This window comes from Lissotriton vulgaris, chromosome 1_1 (assembly GCF_964263255.1).
Source record: "Lissotriton vulgaris chromosome 1_1, aLisVul1.2, whole genome shotgun sequence".
In the NCBI taxonomy this organism is placed as follows: Eukaryota; Metazoa; Chordata; class Amphibia; order Caudata; family Salamandridae; genus Lissotriton; species Lissotriton vulgaris.
Genome location: NC_141685.1, coordinates 1,345,331,502 through 1,345,354,585, shown reverse-complemented (window position 1 = coordinate 1,345,354,585; position 23,084 = coordinate 1,345,331,502). Strand labels below are relative to the sequence as shown.

Here is a 23,084-nt window from a genome sequence, read left to right as displayed (position 1 = left end):
GTGGTTGTTGATCAAAAGATTGAGACGTACCCTGGAATCACTGACCAGCAGTTGACTTTATACCCTTTATTGCAGAAGGCGCTGGAGCTGCAAATGGAGAGTCACCGGGAATCACACCACAAGCAGCTAGCCCGTCTGAGAGATGAAATCAATGAAAAGCAGAAGATCATCGACGAGCTGAAGGAGTAAGGCCTTGTTAATCTGGTTGTCTGGGATACGTAAATGCTTTGCCAGGGGGGATTATTGCTTGAGTAAATTGTGCTCTATGTGACTTAAACTAGTTCTAGGTGTTAATGCTCAATCAATTTCATTGCATTTGTATTGTCTGATTAATTATCACAAATATAATATCACCCAAAACATAAAAAACAAAAGCTCTACAGTTAGAAAGTTTTGAAAGTACTTAATCGCAGTGTAAAAGGGTTAAATACAAAGGTGGGAAATAAAATGCACAGAATTAGGCAGATCAGATAATACATGACCGGGGGCCACCTTAACCTAGTCCTGGGATTTCATTTTGCAAACCATTTGTTGTACAGGAGTTCGGTTCCTTTGTTCAGTTACTGAAACCGAGACCTGAGCAATGCATTGAGTGCCTTCAGTCTTCACCCTAGATGTTTCCCAGTGGTCCCAGCGAAACAAGGGTATCTGGTTAAGCCAGGTATCCCAGTTCTACTCAGGAGTACCAATGCTATTTATGTATTTGTTTATTTATTTATGCATGTATTTATTTCTTTTGTGGTTTTCTGGTGTGTGATGGGAGCCACTATTTAGCACTTTGGCACATTGGGAGTAGCTTTTGCTGCCATGACTCATTCCTGGATCACATTCGCAGACTTCAAAACTGATGGATTTGAACTCCTCATGCACCCTTTCCCAGCAGGAGTTTGGGCTGGTCCTAGCAGCTTCTTTCAAGATAGGAACACCAGGCTTCCACTGGCTAGTTTACACTTATTACCTTTAACAAGTCAGATTAGTCAGATTCATCATGGACAGTGAGTTCCAGAGTTGTGCGCTCAACATCGGGCTCAATTCTACCTTGCGTTGTGAGTGTACCATACATATTCCAGTCAGAGAGACTTTTACTCACTAGATATTGTTCTTTTATTACCACTCGAGCTTAGTGTTGCAAGTATGGCTCAACGTTTTGAACATATGTGCACGTGCATGTACTCCTACATGTACATATACACACACTCACATGCACACAAAAACACATGACCCCAATTTCGTAGTTGAATCCCTAACCACAAAAATCTGTTTTATTGCTTGAAAAAAAATTACGTTCTTGATTTATTTTGTTTGATTAACTGAAATTCGTATGGGATTGTGGTATAATCTACAAGAGCCGACAGGGAAATCGCTTATTTGTCACCAGGTGCACCAGGCGCATCCAACATGTGGCCAAGCATTGAGCACCCATGCCAGCTCCACTGAGGAAAGTGGGATACTGGCCTAAGTGACAGGGAATTCCAAATGTGGTGAACAACATGGACATCGATTCACCAAAATGCCAGGGGGTAGCGGAAGTGACATCACACCTTAATAACATCACAGGAAGTCACATCATTTGACCTTTGACCCTGAATATCCCCAGGAAGTCCTCACGATAATTGACAATTGATAATTGACATTGCTAAAGTACCATAACAGCATGGTTAATATAACACAACCCAGACAGATGTCCATTTTAGGAACCACCTGACATGATCCTTGAAAGTGGTGGGAAGTAATACTTGCCCTGCATTGCTGCAGGCCAGTCCTCTTCCAGGAGGTCTAGGGATTCTCCCCATAAGAACATTTTGAGTTAAATGGGATCAAATAGTGTATTTAAAGCACCATTTTCACATAATTGTGCTAAACAAACATAGTCTCTGAAAGAACACTCATTCATATTCAGTTTCTTTTATGATGTACCAAGGCAATGAAACCTGACATTCCTGAGAAGGTCTTATTGATTTCTTGTTTTCAGAATGTGCTATATATGCTCCCATATGCCACATATTACTTCCATTGAAGAAGTGTGGCTCACTGGTTAGAGCAGGCAGACCCTGAAGCAGAGGTCAGACCCGGGACCAGGGTTCAATTCCCGACGCAGCAGGGTCTTGAGCTCAAATGTCCATGGACTCGATAATTCTCGCTTCGGTGCGTGACCTAATCATGGGTTCACACTCTGCAACTCTGGGCATTAAGCTTGCTTAATCTCCACAACGGCCCCCCGCGGCGGGATGCCTGGCTTTCACCCTGGGGATGCCCTGTAGGGGCTATCTCACAGGGAAAAGCCAGGACGGGTTCCCAAGGCAAGCGCGGAGATACCCCTTCGGGGGTCGATTCAGGCGCTATATAAGAAACATAATAATAATAATAATTGTGCCAGGCACAACTTTATATCATGCAGGTCAGTTGTATGCCATGGGTGTCCCCTTATGCCAAACATTACCTACAACATACCAGTGTCAAAAGTTTGCAATTAATTCCATCCATATGTCTTAGGTCAAAATTACCTCTAATATGTAAGGGCCAGTATTTTATCCTGGTTGCCCCCTCGTATATATCATGCTTTTCCTCTCTTATGTCAAGAAGTATATCCAATGAGGTAAAGTCACAAGTGCCCCAATGTAGACATTTTCCTCAAGTATGCCAGTGCCATCATTTTTCCATGAGTGTTCCATAATCCAAGAATTGCTTCTAGTATGCCAGCACCAGTATTATACTTAAGGGTGACCATTATAGTGATAATTAGCTTCAGCATTCCAGAACCAATATTTTGTCACATCTACCTGTCATGCTAACAATCGCCTACAGTTTTCCAGCCAGTGGCAGAGGCAACATCCTTACCCACTCTAACTTACACTCATCCGAACTCCCTCAATCATTCTCATTTACTTGCACTCATTCACTCTTATTCACTATCTTGCACTCACTCTTGTTTACTCACTGATTCACTCATACTCACTGGCAATCATTCTCACTCAGTACCTGTCACTGACTCTCTTACTGTCACTAATTCTCACTCACTCACTTGCTCACTCACACATGCTCACACATACAGACACATGATCACAAACTCATACTCTCTTTCATCTTTCAAGCAAACACTTCTACTTAAATCATCTGCAACTGGAATTCTCGTTCTAGCTCTTGGTGCTCCATTTTTGTTTATTAAACTAGTAGTGAATAATAAAAAATTATTCACTATTAGTAGAATATAAAATGGGCAGAAAACAAGGGTGAACACCCATGCCCCTAACAGCAAGATGCCTCAGTTTTTTTGGAGAAGTGTGGCTCAATGGTTAGAGCGGCAGACCCTGATGCAGAGGTCTGGCCCGGGACCAGGGTTCAATCCACGCCTCGGCGGATCTTGGGCACAATTTCCCCGGACCTGATAATTCTCGCCTCGGTGCCTATTCTAATCATGGGTCCCAACTCTGGGCAATAGCTTGCTTAATCTCCACAACGCCCCCAACAGCGCTAGGATGCCTGGCTTCTCCTTGGGGGTGCCCAGGAGTGGGCACTTCACAGGGAAAGGCCAGAAAGGGTTCCACAGCGGTATGTGCACAGCGCCTTGAGACCCCTTCGGGGGTGATTCGTGTGCTATATAAAAGCACTACATTTATATATTTATTTTTGGCACTGACCTTGCTACCTCTGGGGCCAGGGGTTGCAATGTAAGTGCCAGGGGTGGCAAGAGGCAAGCTAGGGATCGCTGCTGCGTTTTCTGGCAACCCCTAAATGATGTCCATTGTGAACAGTCCTCCTTCAGTCGAGTGGAGGCTAATACCTCAGATTATCTGATTGGTTAGAGGGTTGTTGACCATATACTAAATCAGGCTTAGAAGTCTCATGTACAAAGTGTTTCAACTGTGGCAAACCCTCAGATTCAGTAAATCCTAGGGTTTGCGATAGCCAAAACACTAGTTTGAATTAAGTAGACCCAGTTAACAATTTGGAAAAGGTTTTTCGATTTGTTAAATGGATTTGGAATCATTAAGGAATCACAATTCGGATGGAGCACTTTAAAGGCTTCCTTTCTAATTACTGATTTGGTAAGTTGTGACCAAAATTTGGTCGCAAAACATTATCATTTTACCACCAACTCAAAGAAGGTGGTAACCCATTCCCAAATGGGAAAGGGTACCTGGGGAGGGGTCCCCACGGGCCCCTTCACCTTTGTGAATGGTGAAAAAACCAATTTGTAAGAGTAGGCAGTGGTCTCGTGGGCCAGTTTGTAAACATTTTTTTTTTATTTATCTTATTTCCTTTCTAGGATAACAGGCTGCATTAAAAAAAAATAGATTGCTTTATTTAAAAGCAATCAAAAACATGGTGGTCAGCTGTAGCAGGCTATCGTGCTTGTAATTGTAGCCAATTTTAGTGGGTCACAATTTGCAACTTACATCATTAATATTTATGAGCTAGGTCGAATCGCGATGCACTACAATTCTATATGTTTTGAACTGACCTATTAACACATAGGTTGGTTCACAAAATTCAATTAGTTAAAGTTTGTGCACAAATTGCTACCCTTTTTACCTAATCGATTATTTTTCATACATGAGGCCCTGTGTCTCTAATTCAAAAGCTAATGAAATTATGAAATTGAGAATGCTTTTCTTCATCAGCAAAACAATCTCTTTTTTTCTTAGGATGAGAAAATTCCTACTACTCTGCAGACAGATAGGCATTCAGGTTCTTCAGTCCATTAGTGACAGTCAGTCCTCAAAAGCAGAGTTCTCCATAGTCGGTCCTGGAGGGCCAGATCCATGCCAGATTTTTTAGATAACTACCTTTATCTAAATGGGGATATGCTAACAATTTGGCATGGATCTGGCCCTCAAGGACCGACTTTGGAGAACCCTGCTCAAAAGGGTTATCTGAGAAGGGCATGTCACTCTGTAATCCTTCCGAACCGTGCACATGCATGTTTCTAGCGCATGTGATATGTAACACTAAAATCATCTCTGCTTTCTTCACAGCCTGAATCAAAAGTTGCAGCTGGAGCTGGAGAAGCTTCGTGCTGACTACGAGAAGCTCAAGAGCCAGGAGGAGGAGAAGAACGGGCGGCTGCAGGAGCTGACGTATGTATCATGGCTCAAGGGTGGGTGAATGCCTTAGATGGGGGGGGGGGGGGGGGGGGGGGGGTCAAGTCTAGATTCAAAAGGGCTGGATTCAAGCAAATTATTATTATTCCAGAATTTGTAGTGCGCACAGCTAGCCTGATTGGTTCCCCGGCGCCAGGCAAGGGTAGGGAGAGAAAGAGGGAAAACACAAATAGCTTGAATAAAACAACCAGGTGCCCGATTACAATCTCGCTAGGAAGGCCTCGAGACGGGTTCTTGAACGTGCGAATCCGATTCGGAGCCCATGTTTTCGACGGAATCGTCCCCCGTACCAAACGGTGAAGTACGATGCGAAGATCTCATCCACGTCGACTGAATCGTTTCTGAACCCGAACCTGGCCGTCTAACTCATTCGGAACTGAATCGTGCCGCGCAATGGAGCCGGATTCCGAACGAGCGAGTACAATGCACGATTCAGACAGCTGTATTGCCTCGGTCTCAGCGAGATGAAATGGCTGTCGGAATCTGAGTTTTGGGGGCCATAGCAGGCCCCCCTTCACCCGGAGCCCTCCGAATCGGTCATGGGGGGTGCGCATGGGTCCCCCTGATCCAAGCATGCACAGTGTGGCGGGCAACATGAGGTGCCCGCCACAGGGTGTACGCTTTTCCCCACCCACCCCTTTTTTGCTAAGGGAGCCTGTGTACACGTCAGTATACAGGCTCCCATAGAGTTCAATGGGAGTCCGAGCGAACCGAACCTGTCAGCATACGGCTGCATCATAATCGTTCGGTCGGACTCGCACAGCGCGATTCGCCAAGAAAGCCCTCCAGATACGAGTCGTACGGAGGGCTTTCCTAGCGAGATCGTAATCTGGCCCTAGGTCTTTAAACTCTTATGGAAAGCAGGAAGAGAGGTCTCACCTCTCAAGGAGGCTGGGAGGGAATTCCATGAATCAGCCCAAGATAGGAGAAAGACCGGCCTCTCATACAGGCCAGTCTGATTTTAGGACCCACAAACCGGATCTGTTGAGCTGAGCGCAAGGGGTGTGATGGGTGGTATAGCTGGACCAGATCCTTCAAGTATTTATATCTGTCTATGTATTGGATTTATAAAGCGCATTAGTTACTCCAAAGAGTTTCCTGATGCTACAGCAGTAGGACCATCAGTAGGAAAGGAGAGCAGGTCTAGGGAGAGGAGAAAAGGCAGGTCTTGAGTTTCTTACAAAACAGAGGTGTCACCTTAATGCACCTGAGAGTCAATGGGAGCTTGTTCCAGAGGAAGGGTCCCAGAAAGGAGAAAGCTCTACCCCCTGACCGTGGCTTTCTAATTCACTGAACGGTTGCTAGACAGAGATTTTCGCCAGGTCAGTTCTCTAGAGAGCTCTCTGAGTAATGAACAGTATCTTTAAAAAAATCCTCTTCCTAACCAGGAGCAGATCCTGCTTTGATTTTAAACATATAACACAGAGCTTTGAACTTGACCTGATTAGACACCATCAACCAGTGTAAGTCTTGTAGAATCGCTGAGACAGAGGAAAACTTAGGTAGGTGATTAAGAAGCCTTGTTGCTGCATTTTGCACCAACTGCAACCTCTGGATGGTCGACTTATGAACTCTCAAATACAGGGTATTAGCCTGTATCACAGTTCTTTGTGCTGGGAGGGGAATCAGCCATAGAATCTTCTTTAACCATTTCAGGACTGCAAAGCAGATAGATGACACCTTAGCTTCTTGTTGTTTCATAGACAGAGATTCGTCCACAATGAATCTCAGATTCTTAACGCTGTTCACAGGCACGGGCAGAGCTCCAAATTCAGGGGGCCAGTGCTGAGGCCCCCAAAGATCATGTCTTTTGCCTAAGATCATAACTTTGGTTTTATCTCCATTTAAATTGAACAGATTGTTATGCATCCAAAGGGTAACTTTGCTCAGGCCCAAGTTGAGGTCTGAGGGCTTGTGTCCTTGTGGCGAAGAGAGGGAAAACACAATCTGTGTGTCGTCAGCATAAGAGAAGCGAGACAATCCAGCACTTTCTACCACCTCTGCTAGAGGGCAGACATATATATAAAATAATAGCGGACTCTGCGCCGAGCCCTGTGGGACTCCATAGGGGAAGGCGCGGGAATTGGAACTAGACATAGGGGACGAGACCTGGAAGGTCCGGTCCTTGAGAAAGGAGCAAAACCATTCCAAGGCCTTTCTGTCCAGGCCCAGTGTATGTAGAGCTCTCAACAGGATGTGATGGGACACCGTATCAAAAGCTGAGATCCAACAGGATGAGTGCCCTGGTTTCTCCTTCATCTAAACTGTGTCTTAGCATTTCTGTAACTAATAAGAAAGGGTGGATTCAGTAGAGAAACCAGTTCTGAAACCCAAGTGAGAGGTATGAAGCAATTAATGTGGACTTATTTATGTTGTCGCTTGAAAATCTGGAAGAATCGGCACTCATGGAGCTCTGGTGAATGAATATCCATATCCTTAGATACTGCTGTTGTCTAAGATAGATCTGGGCATAGTCCGCGGAGTTCTGCTACACGGAACTCCGCGAAATGACCCTAAAACTCCACGGTGCCACTCGTAGTTTCGCAAGTGGCGGAGTGTATTATGTCATGCTGTTCGTGCCGATTTTAGATACAGATGTTAGTCCCACGCTGTAAAATCAGCGCAAACAGCACAACAAATCAATACAAAAGGGCTCTGCTACTTTCTGTCTCTCAAGTAGATGTTCTCCTCTAGCGGCTGCTTCCTCAATGCAAACAGAAGGATTCTCAATGCGAGCAGTAACGACCATCCACGACCACCCGCGTTGAAAAATACCGGGAGGTGGTCTGGAGTAAGATTTTCCTCAATCGTGCTCGGCAACTTAACGTTGACGAGCAAGGAAAAAAAGAGCAGAGTTTTTCGGAACTCCTCACGCAACGCAGAGCGCAGAGTGGAAAAAACTCTGCAAACTCTGTCAGCGAAGCAGAATTTCACACCCAGGCCTAGTCTAAGATGGTTCCAATCAACCAATCAGTGTATGAATATGGATTCAGATGCTGAGGTCCATCATAAACCATTGCAGATTTTGGTTAAACCTAATCAAGTAAGTCACTTGAGTGGAACAGCTGTAGCCATGTTATGGTTCTTTGCAGCTGCTTTCTGGGTTCACAGTGATGCATACCATAAGTAATAGCATTTAACAATAGTTTGTTCAATGGCAGAACTTCAGAATTCACATCCATTATAAAAAGTATAGGGAAATCTCAGGGCTGGACTACACAGGAGTGCATTGGCAGTGATGTGAATACGGTGACTCCATTATTAGAGTAAGAGACAAAAGTGTGTCAGGGGAAGTGTTTATCCAAGGCTGGGGCACATTAGATGACTGCTGTATTTAGATGAGATCGTTGTACCCAGGTAGGTAGAGGGATATGATACATTGGCAGAATAGAATGGACTATCAGTACTCACTTAGTTGTGGTTGTTAAAGGCAGGACTGGGGATTATTGGAAGAGCTATTGAGTGTGAGTACTGCAATATGTAGGGCACTCAAAAGGCCAGGGTTAAGGTGCAGTGGAAGATATTTTACTCTGGGCATGGGGTCAATACGAGAAGCAAAATATAAATTAAAATGCATTGGCAGATCTGTGTGTTGGTCAAAGAACTGGAATAACATGAAGCTGCACCTTGGGTTTCATGTTGATTTTCAAAACAATGTTAGGGTTGCTGTTCTCAGAATAGAAAAACAACATTGTGATGCACTGGCAAGTCAGTTTTATAGAACAGGGGACACCCTAGAATGGCAATGGCAAGTGACACCAAAGATCTGCCTTTTGGGGCATTTTTCCCAACCCGGTTCTGAAAAGTCAAGAAATGGGTTGCTAGACCTTGCCCTGACCATGGATAGGAAATTGATAGCTAGGACCTAGAAGGCAAGAGCGGGTACCACATACAATAGTTGGCGGTCATAAGTGGAGCAATGGGCGAGAGAGGAGGAGGAAGCACCTATACGTGATGAGGCATGCAGGATACATAGACACTCGCCTTCGAAAATGTGGGAAAGTGACCCGGAGCTTTATAGAACATCCGAAACAACCCAGAACATGGGCTCCAGAGCTGGATGAATGGCCAAGAGCGGAGGAGGGCTCCAGATAATGCAATGTCTTGCCCTCGAGGGATGGGTGAGATATTGGAGCCCCCTGGTCCCCAGAAACCCTATTACTTGGTGGCATTGACTGACCCCACAACATGGTAATCCGATAGATGGAATATCAGTTGCTTGACCACTTATTTGACCTGTTACAATGCTTATTGCTATATGAAGAACTACACTCATGTATTTTCCTGATACAAGCTGACTACATTTGGAACATGATGATATACTCCATTACGTGGTAACTATTTTAAAAGAGTTCAAAAACATTGTTTTTCAAAATCTTACCCTTTCAAATCCAAAGTTTTTAAAAATTAAATATGCAAACTTGCTATCTTTTAACTAGTTGTTTTGACCTTTTCGCCTAATAAGGTTGTAGTTAAGGGTTGAGTCTGGATGAGGATGGGGTGCTTCAAGTGAAGCCTGAAGTGCCTTGGCTAAGTAGATAGATTGAGGTATATTGTTTTGCTGTTTTATGTACCACAGTTTTTTTGAGTATTTAGCTTTTTCCATTTTTTTGCTTCTGTGATGTTGGATGTCTTGATATGGAGACTTTTGTCTACTGGTTTTGGGTAATGCTATTCCAGGGATCACCCTTTCATTGACAGTTTGTTGGACCCGCAGGTTAAAGTTGAAACATAGGAAAGATAAGCGGGTGGATAGTGTGTGAGGCTTTCTGATGGTGCATTCAATCAGTTGAACCAGCTAAATGCTTCACCAAGAAAAAAAGAACAGTGATGTCAATGATTTATTTACAGTAAATATCAGTTCTTTATGAGTTTCTTAAAGACTTATGACTGTAATTCTGTACCCAGCAATAATGTATATTTAAAGTAAGCAAACAAATGCACTCAGTCTTCACAACCTATATCCACCATTCAAGTTACCTAATTTAAGGCGAAGTATCTGAATCTAAACTAGCTAATTTAAGTCACACATTTTCAATTAACCATCTTCGTCTGAATCCGACGTTGGAGCATTTGCTCTATTCAAATACCGTGTTTGCGACGACATACAGAACTCCACTTTTAGGGTTTAAACTTAAGTTCATGGCAGGAGTCTTCATGACCAAGTCGTACCCTGTCCCATTGAAAGTGCTGTGGTGGTTAAGAGTCTAAAGTTCTAACTTTCTCTCTTTTACAGATTTCTTTACGAAAGACACGAGCAGTCCAAGCAGGATCTTAAAGGACTGGAGGAGACAGTGGTAAGTGTGGGGCTCATTCTAAGTTAAAATTGCCTCTCACTTCAGCAGATATGAAATGAAGGCCACATCCAAGGCAGCTGCCTCTTTTGGGTTAAAAAATCAGAGGTGGCAAGTCAGAGCACTTAATGTAGATGATGATAGTGAGCTGTCAGCGCTTATCTGAATTCCAAATAAATACTAGAAAAATGTTAGTCCTTTAACATAAAGAATAGAACTAGTGTTCCAGTGCATGTGGTAAATCTCTGAACTTCTGTCTGGGACCATCATGGTTGATATGGAAGACCTGTTCAGAAAGGATGCTGGCGGGGATGGCTTTGAGGAGGTCATCATAAATAGATCAGCTCCTCGAATGCCATTCTCACCGTCTCTGGGTGAGCTGGAAGTATGAATAAAACAAGGAGCAATAGGTTCACGTACATCACTGTAGAACAGAAGAATAGCAGGTTATTTTGACACTTGCATAAAGTTGGCATGATCTGTAGGTTTCCTCAATGCATTTACCAAGCTAATCCTACAATATCACAAGTTAAGTATTTTCATTGATTCCTTCTGCAAATTTCTGAAGTAAATAGAACATTTCCTTACACCTTTTAAAGGCTTGCAAGTCGCTCTACATTATGGTTATATCAGTTACGTGTATTTATATAAATCTGCCGATAGTCAATGTTTTACTTTCACCCTAAATATCTTAAGAACATTTGTAACCGATCGTATTTAAGTTCCCCTGTTTTATTACAGTGGTGCATATTGGTTCGGGGTTTAAAGTCTGGATGCTGCTGGGTTGGAAGCATTGGTTGCAGGTGGTGAGTGGAGTAGAAACATCTAAACAAGAACTAAGCTACATTTTGGATTGGCACAACAACTACGCTGGGCTATTGTTGACAATTACCAGTGTATACACATGCAACATAAAGTTATGGGAAATGTAGCACAGTCTGATCACTCTGGTAAACTCACGAAGATGGTGAGCGATAGCCAGTGTCTGATTGGCAGGGCGGACAATCGGCCATTGCCTGAGGGGCCTATGGCAAAGGCCTATGGCAAAGGCCAGATGGTGGCCCATTTTGCATGGTCTGGTTTGACAATTATGGGAGCATTACTAGAGAGGGGCTTTGGTTCCACCCACATGTTTAGGGCCAAGAGTAAATGTTCTGATTAGGCAGAAGGCGTGTCCGCAAAAAAGGTATTGCCCTCCACACAGTTGTGATCATTTTGTTTATTTATCCAGTGGGCTGAGGTTGAACTTACAGGGGCACATATGGTGTAATGCTAATAAAGCTCTAAATAATTTATGGTGTTTTTCTGTGGCAGCAGGACTGATGATGGGAAGAGGGTAGTAATTACCCTACATGGATTTTTAGGCCTGGCTAGAGAGTGCATTCATAAAGCAGATCTACTGGCATTGCCAATGCTTTGTTCCCAGCTGTAGATACACTCACAACATTTGCCTGGGATGGTTTGGCCAATGGCGTTCAACCTGAAAGGTTGCTGCAGCCTTAGAGCAGAGGTCAATAATACCAAGTACAGAGCCTGGCTGGCTCATTCTCAGGTAGAGTGGGACAATGAGCCAAACTAAGGAGGCACAGTCTGTGGTGTGCCCCCTCCCATCCTCAGTGTCTTAGTGTGACATTGAGGCCTCGGGTATCGGCAGTGCTGTGCTCGAGCATCACAGCTAGCACTAATGTTACAGGGATAGGGATATGGGGGCTGTTCAGAGAGCCACACTACAAGTTGTGGCCAATTAAGAGGCTGTGCTTTTCTCTCAACCTGGAAATGACAGACGATCCCCTAGTGCCTGCTACCACCTTGCCATCTTAAAAATTGACACTGAGAGAAAGAAAGGCAGAGGAGGAGATAGAGAAAGAAAGGTTGGTGTTGCAGATGGATAGACAGAAATACAGAGAGCTAGAAAATCAGACAGATCGTTGCGATTGTTGATAGTAGAGGTGAAATGGGAGACTAGTGAAATGGGTGAAAGAAGAGAAGGGATATATATATATATATATGTTTCTGTGATAGAAGGTAATGGGCACATAACAGTGGTGTAACGAAACTTGAGGAGGCCCTCCTGCAAAGTACATGCGGCGCCCCCCCACGCTCTGGACCCAGTCCTGGGCCATCAGGCCAGGGACCAGCCAGTGCCGCATGGGGACCCCTGGAACTTGCCCCCCCCCCCCGCACCACAGGGACTGAATGGGCTTTTGTTACGCCACTGGACAGTCAAATCATGTCTCCACCATCAATAAAAAAGATATCAAGTACCAAGCTGTATGCATTTGTCAAAAATGAGGCTCCAAGCAGCAATAGAGGAAGCCTTGTACAAATCGGATGTGTACAACCGTGAGTGCTCTGTTGCAGCTTCCGAGGTAGTATGGCACTCACCTAAGGGTGGGTGGCAGCTACTCGGGATCCGAAGGTGTCAGAGAAAGTTGGTGGTTCAAGGGTGAGCAGGAACATCTGGGGCATGAAAGTGAAGTGAGGAGGATATTCAGTGACCTGAGGATTATCAGAAGTCTACAGCACCTCATGTTAGCAGGAGCTTCAGAGACAGATGTCCTAAGCAGGAGCATTTGAGAGATTTGAGGATGGTCAAGAGCCTAAGAGAAAAAAAAGTGAACAGGAACCTTGCGTGCCTGAGTGTGACCAGGAGTCCGAGGCAACTGAGGGTGAGCAGAGGCCTGAGGGTGAGCAGAGGCCTGGTGATAAGCAGGAACATCAGAGACCTGAGAGTGAGCAATGGTTTCAGGGAATTTAAGTTAAACTGGAGCCTCATGGATCTAAACTGAGCATCACCCTTGAAGCTCCTACTCGCCCCACTGTCCTCTATGGGAACTGGAAGACAACCTCAGGTCCTTAGGGTAAGCAGAGCACTTGCTCATTTGTCCGAAGGGTAAATATGGGAATCAGAGCACCTCAGGTGAACATGGTTGTAAGGAACCTGATAGTGAACTACTGGAGCTTCTGGGTAAGAGCCAACAAGAGCTACAGCTCCCAAGGATGAATAGGAAATCAGAGGAGATGAATTCCATTGGCATCTAAGGGTGAGCAGGAGACCTTGGGCACCACAATGTGAGCAGGAGCATTAGAGGACTGAAATGGAAATGAACTTAATTGTGCTGTTGGTGTTTGAGGAACTTTAACACTAACTACTGATAAGCAAGTGTCCGAAGCCCGTAGGATGAAAAGGACCCCATGTTCCTTGAGATTGAACAGAAGCCACAAGTTATGAATATGCCCATAGTCCTCTGACTCATGGTCAGATGGCAGACAGGCAACTCAGGGATCTGAGGGTGGGTACAGACTAAGGGAACCGAAGGGTGACTAGCAAAATCTTGGACTTGAGATGGAGACACTTATAGGCCTGTCTGAAAATTAGGTGAGGAGACCTGTGAGTGAGTTGCAGTGGATTAATGATGTTTCTAGTCCTGGCCAGTGCCACTGCCCACACTAGCTTAGAAAGCTTAATTTATGACAGATGTGTCCCACAATTACTTCCTTGATCCTGCCTAAGGAGTGTTTCATGAAAGGTTGTTATCCACAAATGTGGGCAACTTTTTATTTGGGTGCCAGGGCCTATGTTTTGGCCCAATCCGACCCTGGCTAGAGCAAAAGAAAGCTTTCTTGGTTTATACAACTTTTATAGCCCCATAGATTTTTTAGATGGGCCTCCCTAGTTCTGAGACAAGGTTGCATGTTACTAAGCTGAAACTTCTCATCAGCTAACAATACATGTTGGTCTAACATAAACATATTTTGATTGTGAGTGTATTTGCTTCCCCCTCAGGCCCGAGAACTCCAGACCCTTCACAACCTTCGGAAGCTTTTTGTTCAAGACGTCACAACTCGAGTCAAGAAAGTGAGTAGCCTAGCAAAATTCTGTTTTCCTCATTTGATGTATTTAGCTCCTAATATGCATTGGTGCTTTTTTGTTTCCTCTCCAGTTCAAACTACTGTATCCTCACACTAATCTACTTTGTGCCTCGAGTCCTAGGCCTGTCCTTTGACATGAGTGAGGTCCTGGGCCTGTTGTCCCGTGACGTGGAGGGGTGCACCAAGCCCTCATTTCACTAATAGTATATCAGCATCCATGTCCTCGGGTTAGTACATAGAGCAGTGGTGGCACTCCATCGTGTTCTGTGACTCTATAGTTGTGACCACATCTTTTAATCAGAGTCACTATAGATGAGACCTACTGACTCATACGTGTAACGTTCTGCTTCTATGTGATAATCCAGATCCTAGCAATACTTTAAGTGTATTTTGTGGCTATGTGTGCATGAGTTGTGACTGAGTGTGTATGTGAGCAGCATGGTGCGTGGATTGCATGTAGGAATAAATCAGAGTAATGGAGGCCATGTGCTCCATTTTGGATGGCCATGGCATGGCCTTGTGCACAAAATGGAAGTGATGGTGTATACCCAGACAGTGAAAGTGTATCAAGGCCGGGCTGGCTGGACCGGGCATCTAGTGTTTCCCTAGGAGGCTGGAAGTGATGGAGGCCGGTTTTGTTACTGGGGGGGGGGGGGTTCTTAGCAGCGCAGCAGTTTTGAAAGCCCCCGCTGCAGAGTTCTTTGTATATTCAGTAGTTTTCAGACAACAATAAAAGTGTCAAGATAACTCTGGTGATTAATGTACCTACTTGGGAGAGATGGGAGTTTTATTTAGTGGCAGTTTCGAATTTGACTCATCGAAGGTAGCTGCAAAGGACGTGTACCATGCACTAGGCATTCCTATGTAATGGTACTTTTGTATCCCTTATAGGGGATTTCCAATTATGACCTCTCTGGGGATGGTGCTCATGGCTTTCTGCCTTGCACCACCACCCCCATTTTTTCAGGTGTACTTCTTGTCACCCTTGCTTCACTCCATGCCGCATAACTTATACTTCATCTGCCATTTTTCTTTTTTTGCGTTCCAGAGGTCATGGAGCAATGCCTTGTGCATTCAGTGTCAGTGACTCCTCTAATGCAAGACTTCCAACTCCACCACTATCGGGAAGTAATCTCACAGTGGGGGGCGGGTGTTCTAATCCATGGTATGCGGTATATTGTCCGTCCATGGCCTAGGGAGTGTTCCCACATGGTCTGTTCCTCTATCACTGCGTTTGGCACTTCTTTATTGTGCGGCTCTCACTCTGCCTTGACGAGATGGCCTCCAGACTCTATTCTTTTTGTCTTCCCTGTTGTCTCATCTTCCCATATTTCTGCTGCAGGTGGGAGCACTGTTCTCTTGTACCCCCACCATTGTTGTATTTAGACTGATTCCTCTCTGCAAGGGGATGTTATTTACTTATCGCTTAGAGGGAATGCCTTGTACCTTTGTTGCCACAGCCAATACTTCTGCAATAGTTCAGATACCAACCACTGCTTTCTTTACATCACTCGTCAGTCTGAAGATGTCCCCATCAGCCCATTTTGGTGCTCGCGGCTGTCTTTTTATCTTGTTTTTCCATTTTCTAATGCATGTTTTATTATGGATGAGGCAAGGTCTTGTGCTTCTGGTGGAACAGGGTACCCCAGTAGAGAGGTCTTTATTCCTTTCACTCGTCCACAGTACGTGAAACTGTTTTCTAGCCCTCCAAGCCTAGTTATTACGCTTCTATCTTACTTTTTATTTCTTCTTCTTTAAGGATTGTTTCCCCCCTCATTCTGTCGTTCACTTCCTTTGGAAGATGTGGGGGCCCCTTCTTTCCTCCATATACGCTAGTATTCTGTGTTCAGATATATACCTTTCTGTAATTTTCCTGTGACCGTTTCCTGTAAAGACATTCTTTCCTGTCCTCAAACTATGCCTTCTATATATTTTTTTAGACGCTTCAGCCAGGCCTCTTTCGGATGTTGAGGCTGGAGACCTGTTCCAGGCTTTTTGTGTGTTGGCCTTTGTTTCTATTTCATCTTTTTTTTCGCACAGGTTGTGGTCTTGTTTCCTCTAGCTCAGTTCTTTTCACACCTGCTGTTTTCTTCTGGATATTATATCAAACGCCTGAATGTACCACCTCAGTCGGTTGCGTTGCTTTCATGTTGGGTTTTAGTAGTTTCTTGGAGTCTGCGATGTTCTCCACCCTCATATTCAGTGCTATCAGCTCATGACTCAGCTTCGTCTTCGTATATGGTTCTGCCATCATCACAGTGACAGCTTCTGTCTATGACTGATATGTATATGTATAGATATCTCTTGATGTATATAGGCATATATCTGAATATATGTATCTTATATATATATATATATATATATATATATATATATATATATATATATATATATATATATATATATATATATATATATATATATATATATATATATATATATATATATATATATATATATATATATATATATGAATTCCAACCGGAAAGTTTGTGCGACGCCTTTCGCACCAAACCCAGTGCGCAGACACAGGTGAATAAATCCACAGCCAGGCTTACTAAGGATATTCTTCTTCCTTTATTGCATTTAAAGTGCAGAGGTGCAACACACTGCCAAACAGACGCGTTTCGGGCGTGAACGCCCTTGCTCACTGTCAACGGGTAAGCGGTACACAATTCATTTAAATAATATATTGGTTAATTGCAACATCGCGCCAAAAGTTCCTCATACAGTTCAGTGAACTAAAAAGAGGACTATAGTAAGAACCCATTGTCAATATACGTTGCTGTTAGTTCGGCCATTTTGGAATGGTGCAAAGTTATAATAATGTAAAACATGACTTGGTTATTCAATGATTAGAGGTATTTAGCAATTCTTTGGAATCATTGGTTACTGTTTGCGACAACGGCACAAGACTGAAAGGAATAATCTGATGTAAAGTGCAAGTGCATAAATACCGTTACATCGTGTTCTGTGACTCTATAGTTGTGACCACATCTTTTAATCAGAGTCACTATAGATGAGACCTACTGACTCATACGTGTAACGTTCTGCTTCTATGTGATAATCCAGATCCTAGCAATACTTTAAGTGTATGTTGTGGCTATGTGTGCATGAGTTGTGACTGAGTGTGTATGTGAGCAGCATGGTGCGTGGATTGCATGTAGGAATAAATCAGAGTAATGGAGGCCATGTGCTCCATTTTGGATGGCCATGGCATGGCCTTGTGCACAAAATGGAAGTGATGGTGTATACCCAGACAGTGAAAGTGTATCAAGGCCGGGCTGGCTGGACCGGGCATCTAGTGTTTCCCTAGGAGGCTGGAAGTGATGGAGGCCGGTTTTGTTACTGGGGGGGGGTTCTTAGCAGCGCAGCAGTTTTGAAAGCCCCCGCTGCAGAGTTCTTTGTATATTCAGTAGTTTTCAGACAACAATAAAAGTGTCAAGATAACTCTGGTGATTAATGTACCTACTTGGGAGAGATGGGAGTTTTATTTAGTGGCAGTTTCGAATTTGACTCATCGAAGGTAGCTGCAAAGGACGTGTACCATGCACTAGGCATTCCTATGTAATGGTACTTTTGTATCCCTTATAGGGGATTTCCAATTATGACCTCTCTGGGGATGGTGCTCATGGCTTTCTGCCTTGCACCACCACCCCCATTTTTTCAGGTGTACTTCTTGTCACCCTTGCTTCACTCCATGCCGCATAACTTATACTTCATCTGCCATTTTTCTTTTTTTGCGTTCCAGAGGTCATGGGGCAATGCCTTGTGCATTCAGTGTCAGTGACTCCTCTAATGCAAGACTTCCATCTCCACCACTATCGGGAAGTAATCTCACAGTGGGGGGCGGGTGTTATAATCCATGGTATGCGGTATATTGTCCGTCCATGGCCTAGGGAGTGTTCCCACATGGTCTGTTCCTCTATCACTGCGTTTGGCACTTCTTTATTGTGCGGCTCTCACTCTGCCTTGACGAGATGGCCTCCAGACTCTATTCTTTTTGTCTTCCCTGTTGTCTCATCTTCCCATATTTCTGCTGCAGGTGGGAGCACTGTTCTCTTGTACCCCCACCATTGTTGTATTTAGACTGATTCCTCTCTGCAAGGGGATGTTATTTACTTATCGCTTAGAGGGAATGCCTTGTACCTTTGTTGCCACAGCCAATACTTCTGCAATAGTTCAGATACCAACCACTGCTTTCTTTACATCACTCGTCAGTCTGAAGATGTCCCCATCAGCCCATTTTGGTGCTCGCGGCTGTCTTTTTATCTTGTTTTTCCATTTTCTAATGCATGTTTTATTATGGATGAGGCAAGGTCTTGTGCTTCTGGTGGAACAGGGTACCCCAGTAGAGAGGTCTTTATTCCTTTCACTCGTCCACAGTACGTGAAACTGTTTTCTAGCCCTCCAAGCCTAGTTATTACGCTTCTATCTTACTTTTTATTTCTTCTTCTTTAAGGATTGTTTCCCCCCTCATTCTGTCGTTCACTTCCTTTGGAAGATGTGGGGGCCCCTTCTTTCCTCCATATACGCTAGTATTCTGTGTTCAGATATATACCTTTCTGTAATTTTCCTGTGACCGTTTCCTGTAAAGACATTCTTTCCTGTCCTCAAACTATGCCTTCTATATATTTTTTTAGACGCTTCAGCCAGGCCTCTTTCGGATGTTGAGGCTGGAGACCTGTTCCAGGCTTTTTGTGTGTTGGCCTTTGTTTCTATTTCATCTTTTTTTTCGCACAGGTTGTGGTCTTGTTTCCTCTAGCTCAGTTCTTTTCACACCTGCTGTTTTCTTCTGGATATTATATCAAACGCCTGAATGTACCACCTCAGTCGGTTGCGTTGCTTTCATGTTGGGTTTTAGTAGTTTCTTGGAGTCTGCGATGTTCTCCACCCTCATATTCAGTGCTATCAGCTCATGACTCAGCTTCGTCTTCGTATATGGTTCTGCCATCATCACAGTGACAGCTTCTGTCTATGACTGATATGTATATGTATAGATATCTCTTGATGTATATAGGCATATATCTGAATATATGTATCTTATATATATATATATATATATATATATATATATATATATATATATATATATATATATATATATATATATATATATATATATGCATCATCATGTGATCAAGGTCTTGTTTGACCGAAACGCGTAGTGGCGGAGAGCGAAATAAACTTCTGAGCACTAGTACCTGGGTTTGCCTCCTTCTGCCGAATATATATATATATATATATATATATATATATACACTTGCATTTCTTTTCCTCCTCTGTGAGTTATACTTTGTTGCCATTTTCTGTTGTGTTTCCACTCTTCTTGGCAGTTTTTTTTTCTCACAACAGTGAATAGTGGACTATTGTATTTGACATCTGTCCTGTTCCAACATTGTTCAGCGCTTTCTCCATCATGCATGGGTTCTTGGATTCCTTCTTTTGTGTCTCTGCAGAGCAGGCATCGCTGCTTAATCAGTTTCTAAGGCAAGGGGCTATAGCCCAGTGGCATCGCCTGTGGACTTTGGTTCCTCAAGTCCCTGCTGAACATAGTCAGGCCCCATCATCGGAGCATTCTGTATTGTGTTTCTGTTGAATGTTTTCACCAGACACATTTTTTGTTAGTTCCTCTGCCATGGCTAACATTGTTTCCATGCTTTTCAATGTCTTTTAGACTTTAGTTCCCTGTGTGTTTTTTTATGCCACAGTTCTTTAGGTGAAGCGTATGCTTTTGGTGCTTAAATTCCTCAGAGTCTCCGGTCTATTCAATCTTATCGTAGACGGCTCATCTCTTCAGGGATTTTTAGCAAGACCAGTTTGCAGATCTTCCTCCTGGGATGGATTGCTATGGTATCTTATTCAAAGGTAAGAAAGCTACAGCTAGATTTCTCTATCAGATTAATAAATTGCTTACCTTCGGTTATGCCTTATCTGGTAGAGACAAGATCTAGCAGCAGATTCCTTACCCACCCTCCGATCCTCCCCATTCTGCAAACTGGTTTCTCCTTTTACCTAAAACATCCCTTTTTCAACATTGTGATGCCATTCATTGAGACTTTGTACTTGTTTGACACCAAGCTGTCTCTTTTTTGGCACACTATATCCACAGGCAGTTTCTATTGTGGCTCTGCGTTTTTGGTGCAGAAAATAATCACGAAGAAACTGACGTCAGCAGAGGGCTTATATGGACTCTGTAAATGTCACATTCGGTGGTCGACTTTGCTATAGAGTTGGTAACGCCCTCTACTGACGTGCAGAGGTACTGCTGTAAAAAAAGGCATGGATCCAGTCTGGCGCCTGGGAGAATTCAAAGGTAAGGAATCTGCAGCTAGATCTTGTATCTACCAGATAAGGCATTACTGAAGGTTAGTAACTTATTCTTATGGAATAGTTAGTTTTTTAGCATATTTTAGATGCGTGCTGCCTGGTTTGTAGGAGTACACGGTGGGATGTTAATTAGTAATCGAATAACAATTATTTATTAATTGATAATTGCTTTTTTATCGAATAGTAATTATGTAAACTGATTAAATGTTTTTAGTTTTTTTGTAATACATATATGCATTTTCTGTGTTATTTATTTCTTTTTTTTATTAAGAGTTTTATATTTGTTTCTATATTCATGGTTACTCATAAACGTAATATTCTTTTAAGTGAAGTATTTTTCCTGCTTTTACTTAGACTGCAGTTGGAATAAAATATCCTCTTCACAGATTACACTTTCCCTACTGTTGCACTGTTTGGATTAGAAAGAGTACATTTCCCTACTATTGCAGAGACTGGAGAGGTAATAGTAAATGTTACCCCTCCAAAGTCCTAAATTGAGAAAAATCCTAACTTTAAGAGGTTCGGTATTCACAGAAGGCATTTAGGAGTCCTAAAGTTAGGAGTCCTAACTTTACTACCCCTAAACTGAGAAAAATCCTAACTTTAAGACTTTTGGTATTCACAGAAGGCATTTAGGAGTCCTAAAGTTAGGACTCCTAACTTCTGTGAATACCGAAATGAGTAAGGGCCTTCTGTGAATACCGAAATGAGTAAGTGCCTTCTGTGAATACCAAAAGGGTAGTAAGTTTAGGATTTGAGTTCTGTGAATCGGGCCCACTGTGAGCATTGCCAATCAAAGAGCAAGTCAACCACTGTCCACACTTAGCAGGCATTGTATAGTGTTATTTCAACAAAAATATGCTAATCATAAAACCAATAGTAACCATAGTTCAGAATATTTTAATTCCTTGAAATTCGTAGATAACATTTTTTTTATGGTGTTTGGTCAAGCAATGTGCGGTATGATGCACAATCTATTTCATTTAGAAGATGCCACTTTCACCTTTATGAGGAAAGTAGTTTATTATATAATGCGGTTGTGTGACATCACCATGTAATAAACACACAAACCCATAACATGTCCAGTCAGACACATTTAAAAACCTTTAGCTCAGTCCTGGCTAGCTGTGCATGTGCAAAAACAACAGTTGATGGACAGAATGCAGAACAATCCATCGTTTTTTTGCTCACCATGCCATTCCAGTTTTAACCCAGCCATTTGCAAATCAGTCTTGACCCTGTGCCCCATGGGAACAATCCAGCCCGAACTGCCAAGCCAGGTCCTCCCTGGACTAGAAACAAGCATCCTAGGACCGGTTTCGGACTTTCAGCCCTCATCAGCCAGGATAGCTTAATTCCAGTAGCATGGAGAGCACGGGACTCACGTCTGAACAAAAAAAACCATCCCACTCGGGGTGACAAATAAAAAAACAACACTTGATGGACAGAATGCAGAACAATGTCAAACATTCCCTCCAGGACAGTGATCTGGGCCTAAATCCATCATTGTTTTGCTCACCATGCCATTCCAGTTTGAACCCAGCCATATGTAAATCAGTTTTGACCCTGTGCCCCATGGGAACAGTCCAGCCTGAACTGTCAAGCCAGGTCCTCCCTGGACTGGAACCAAGCCTCCTAGGACTGGTTTTGGGTTTTCAGCCCTCATCAGCCAGGATAGCTTAATTCCAGTGGCATGGAGAGCACGGGACTCGCGTCTGAGCATTTCCGTCCCACTCGGGGTGACAAATGCAAAGACAACAGTTGATGGACAGAATGCAGAACATTGTCATACATTCCCTCCAGTACAGAGATCTGGGCCTAAATCCATCGTTTTTTTGCTTACCATGCCATTCCAGTTTGAACCCAGCCATATGCAAATCAGTCTTGACCCTGTGCCCCATGGGAACAGTCCAGCCTGAACTGCCAAGCCAGGTCCTCCCTGGACTGGAAACAAGCATCCTAGGACCAGTTTCAGGCTTTTAGCCCTCATCAGCCAGGATAGCTTAGTTCCAGTGTATGTGCATGTGCTGTGCATGTGGCCTGGAACCTCACATACATGCAAATACAATGGAGGGGAAACAAAAGCACACAGCTTGGTATCTCTTCACAGGTACTTAAGAGAGGCATGCTTTTGACTTTGTTCAGTCCCGTGTAAGAAGGATGCCGGTTCGAAACCACATTTCCAACATCTCACATCTTCCCTCAACCTCATTCTGTGAAGACTAACTGGTGTGCAATAGTACCGATGTAGAAATTTAAAGTGTATTAGGCGTAGTTTATAGTTTGGGGATAGTTCTAGCATTTGCTTATAACAATAGTCCCATTGGTCTTCCGGCATTGGGGGTCCAATTCGCTGTTCCACAACTGCAAGGATCTGGGCTGCGTGATTGGGGCCTGACATTGCATAGTAGCGTATAGGCGAGTTACCAATGTACGTGGGGACGATCTGGCTAGAATGTTTTCTAGTGCTTGGAGTGTCGGGGGG

The 23,084-nt window shown here is 43.5% G+C and overlaps 1 protein-coding gene across 1 annotated transcript in view; it reads left to right on the top strand.

Annotated features, from left to right (window-relative positions):
• KIF5A (kinesin family member 5A) overlaps positions 1-23,084 on the top strand; it is a 660,796-nt gene that overhangs the window by 520,896 nt on the left and 116,816 nt on the right. The window contains exons 19-22 of the mRNA XM_086966580.1: positions 76-185; positions 4,977-5,078; positions 10,339-10,399; positions 14,184-14,255. Of these exons, the coding sequence (XP_086822706.1) occupies positions 76-185; positions 4,977-5,078; positions 10,339-10,399; positions 14,184-14,255 (345 nt within the window). The remainder of the gene's footprint in view (positions 1-75; positions 186-4,976; positions 5,079-10,338; positions 10,400-14,183; positions 14,256-23,084) is intronic.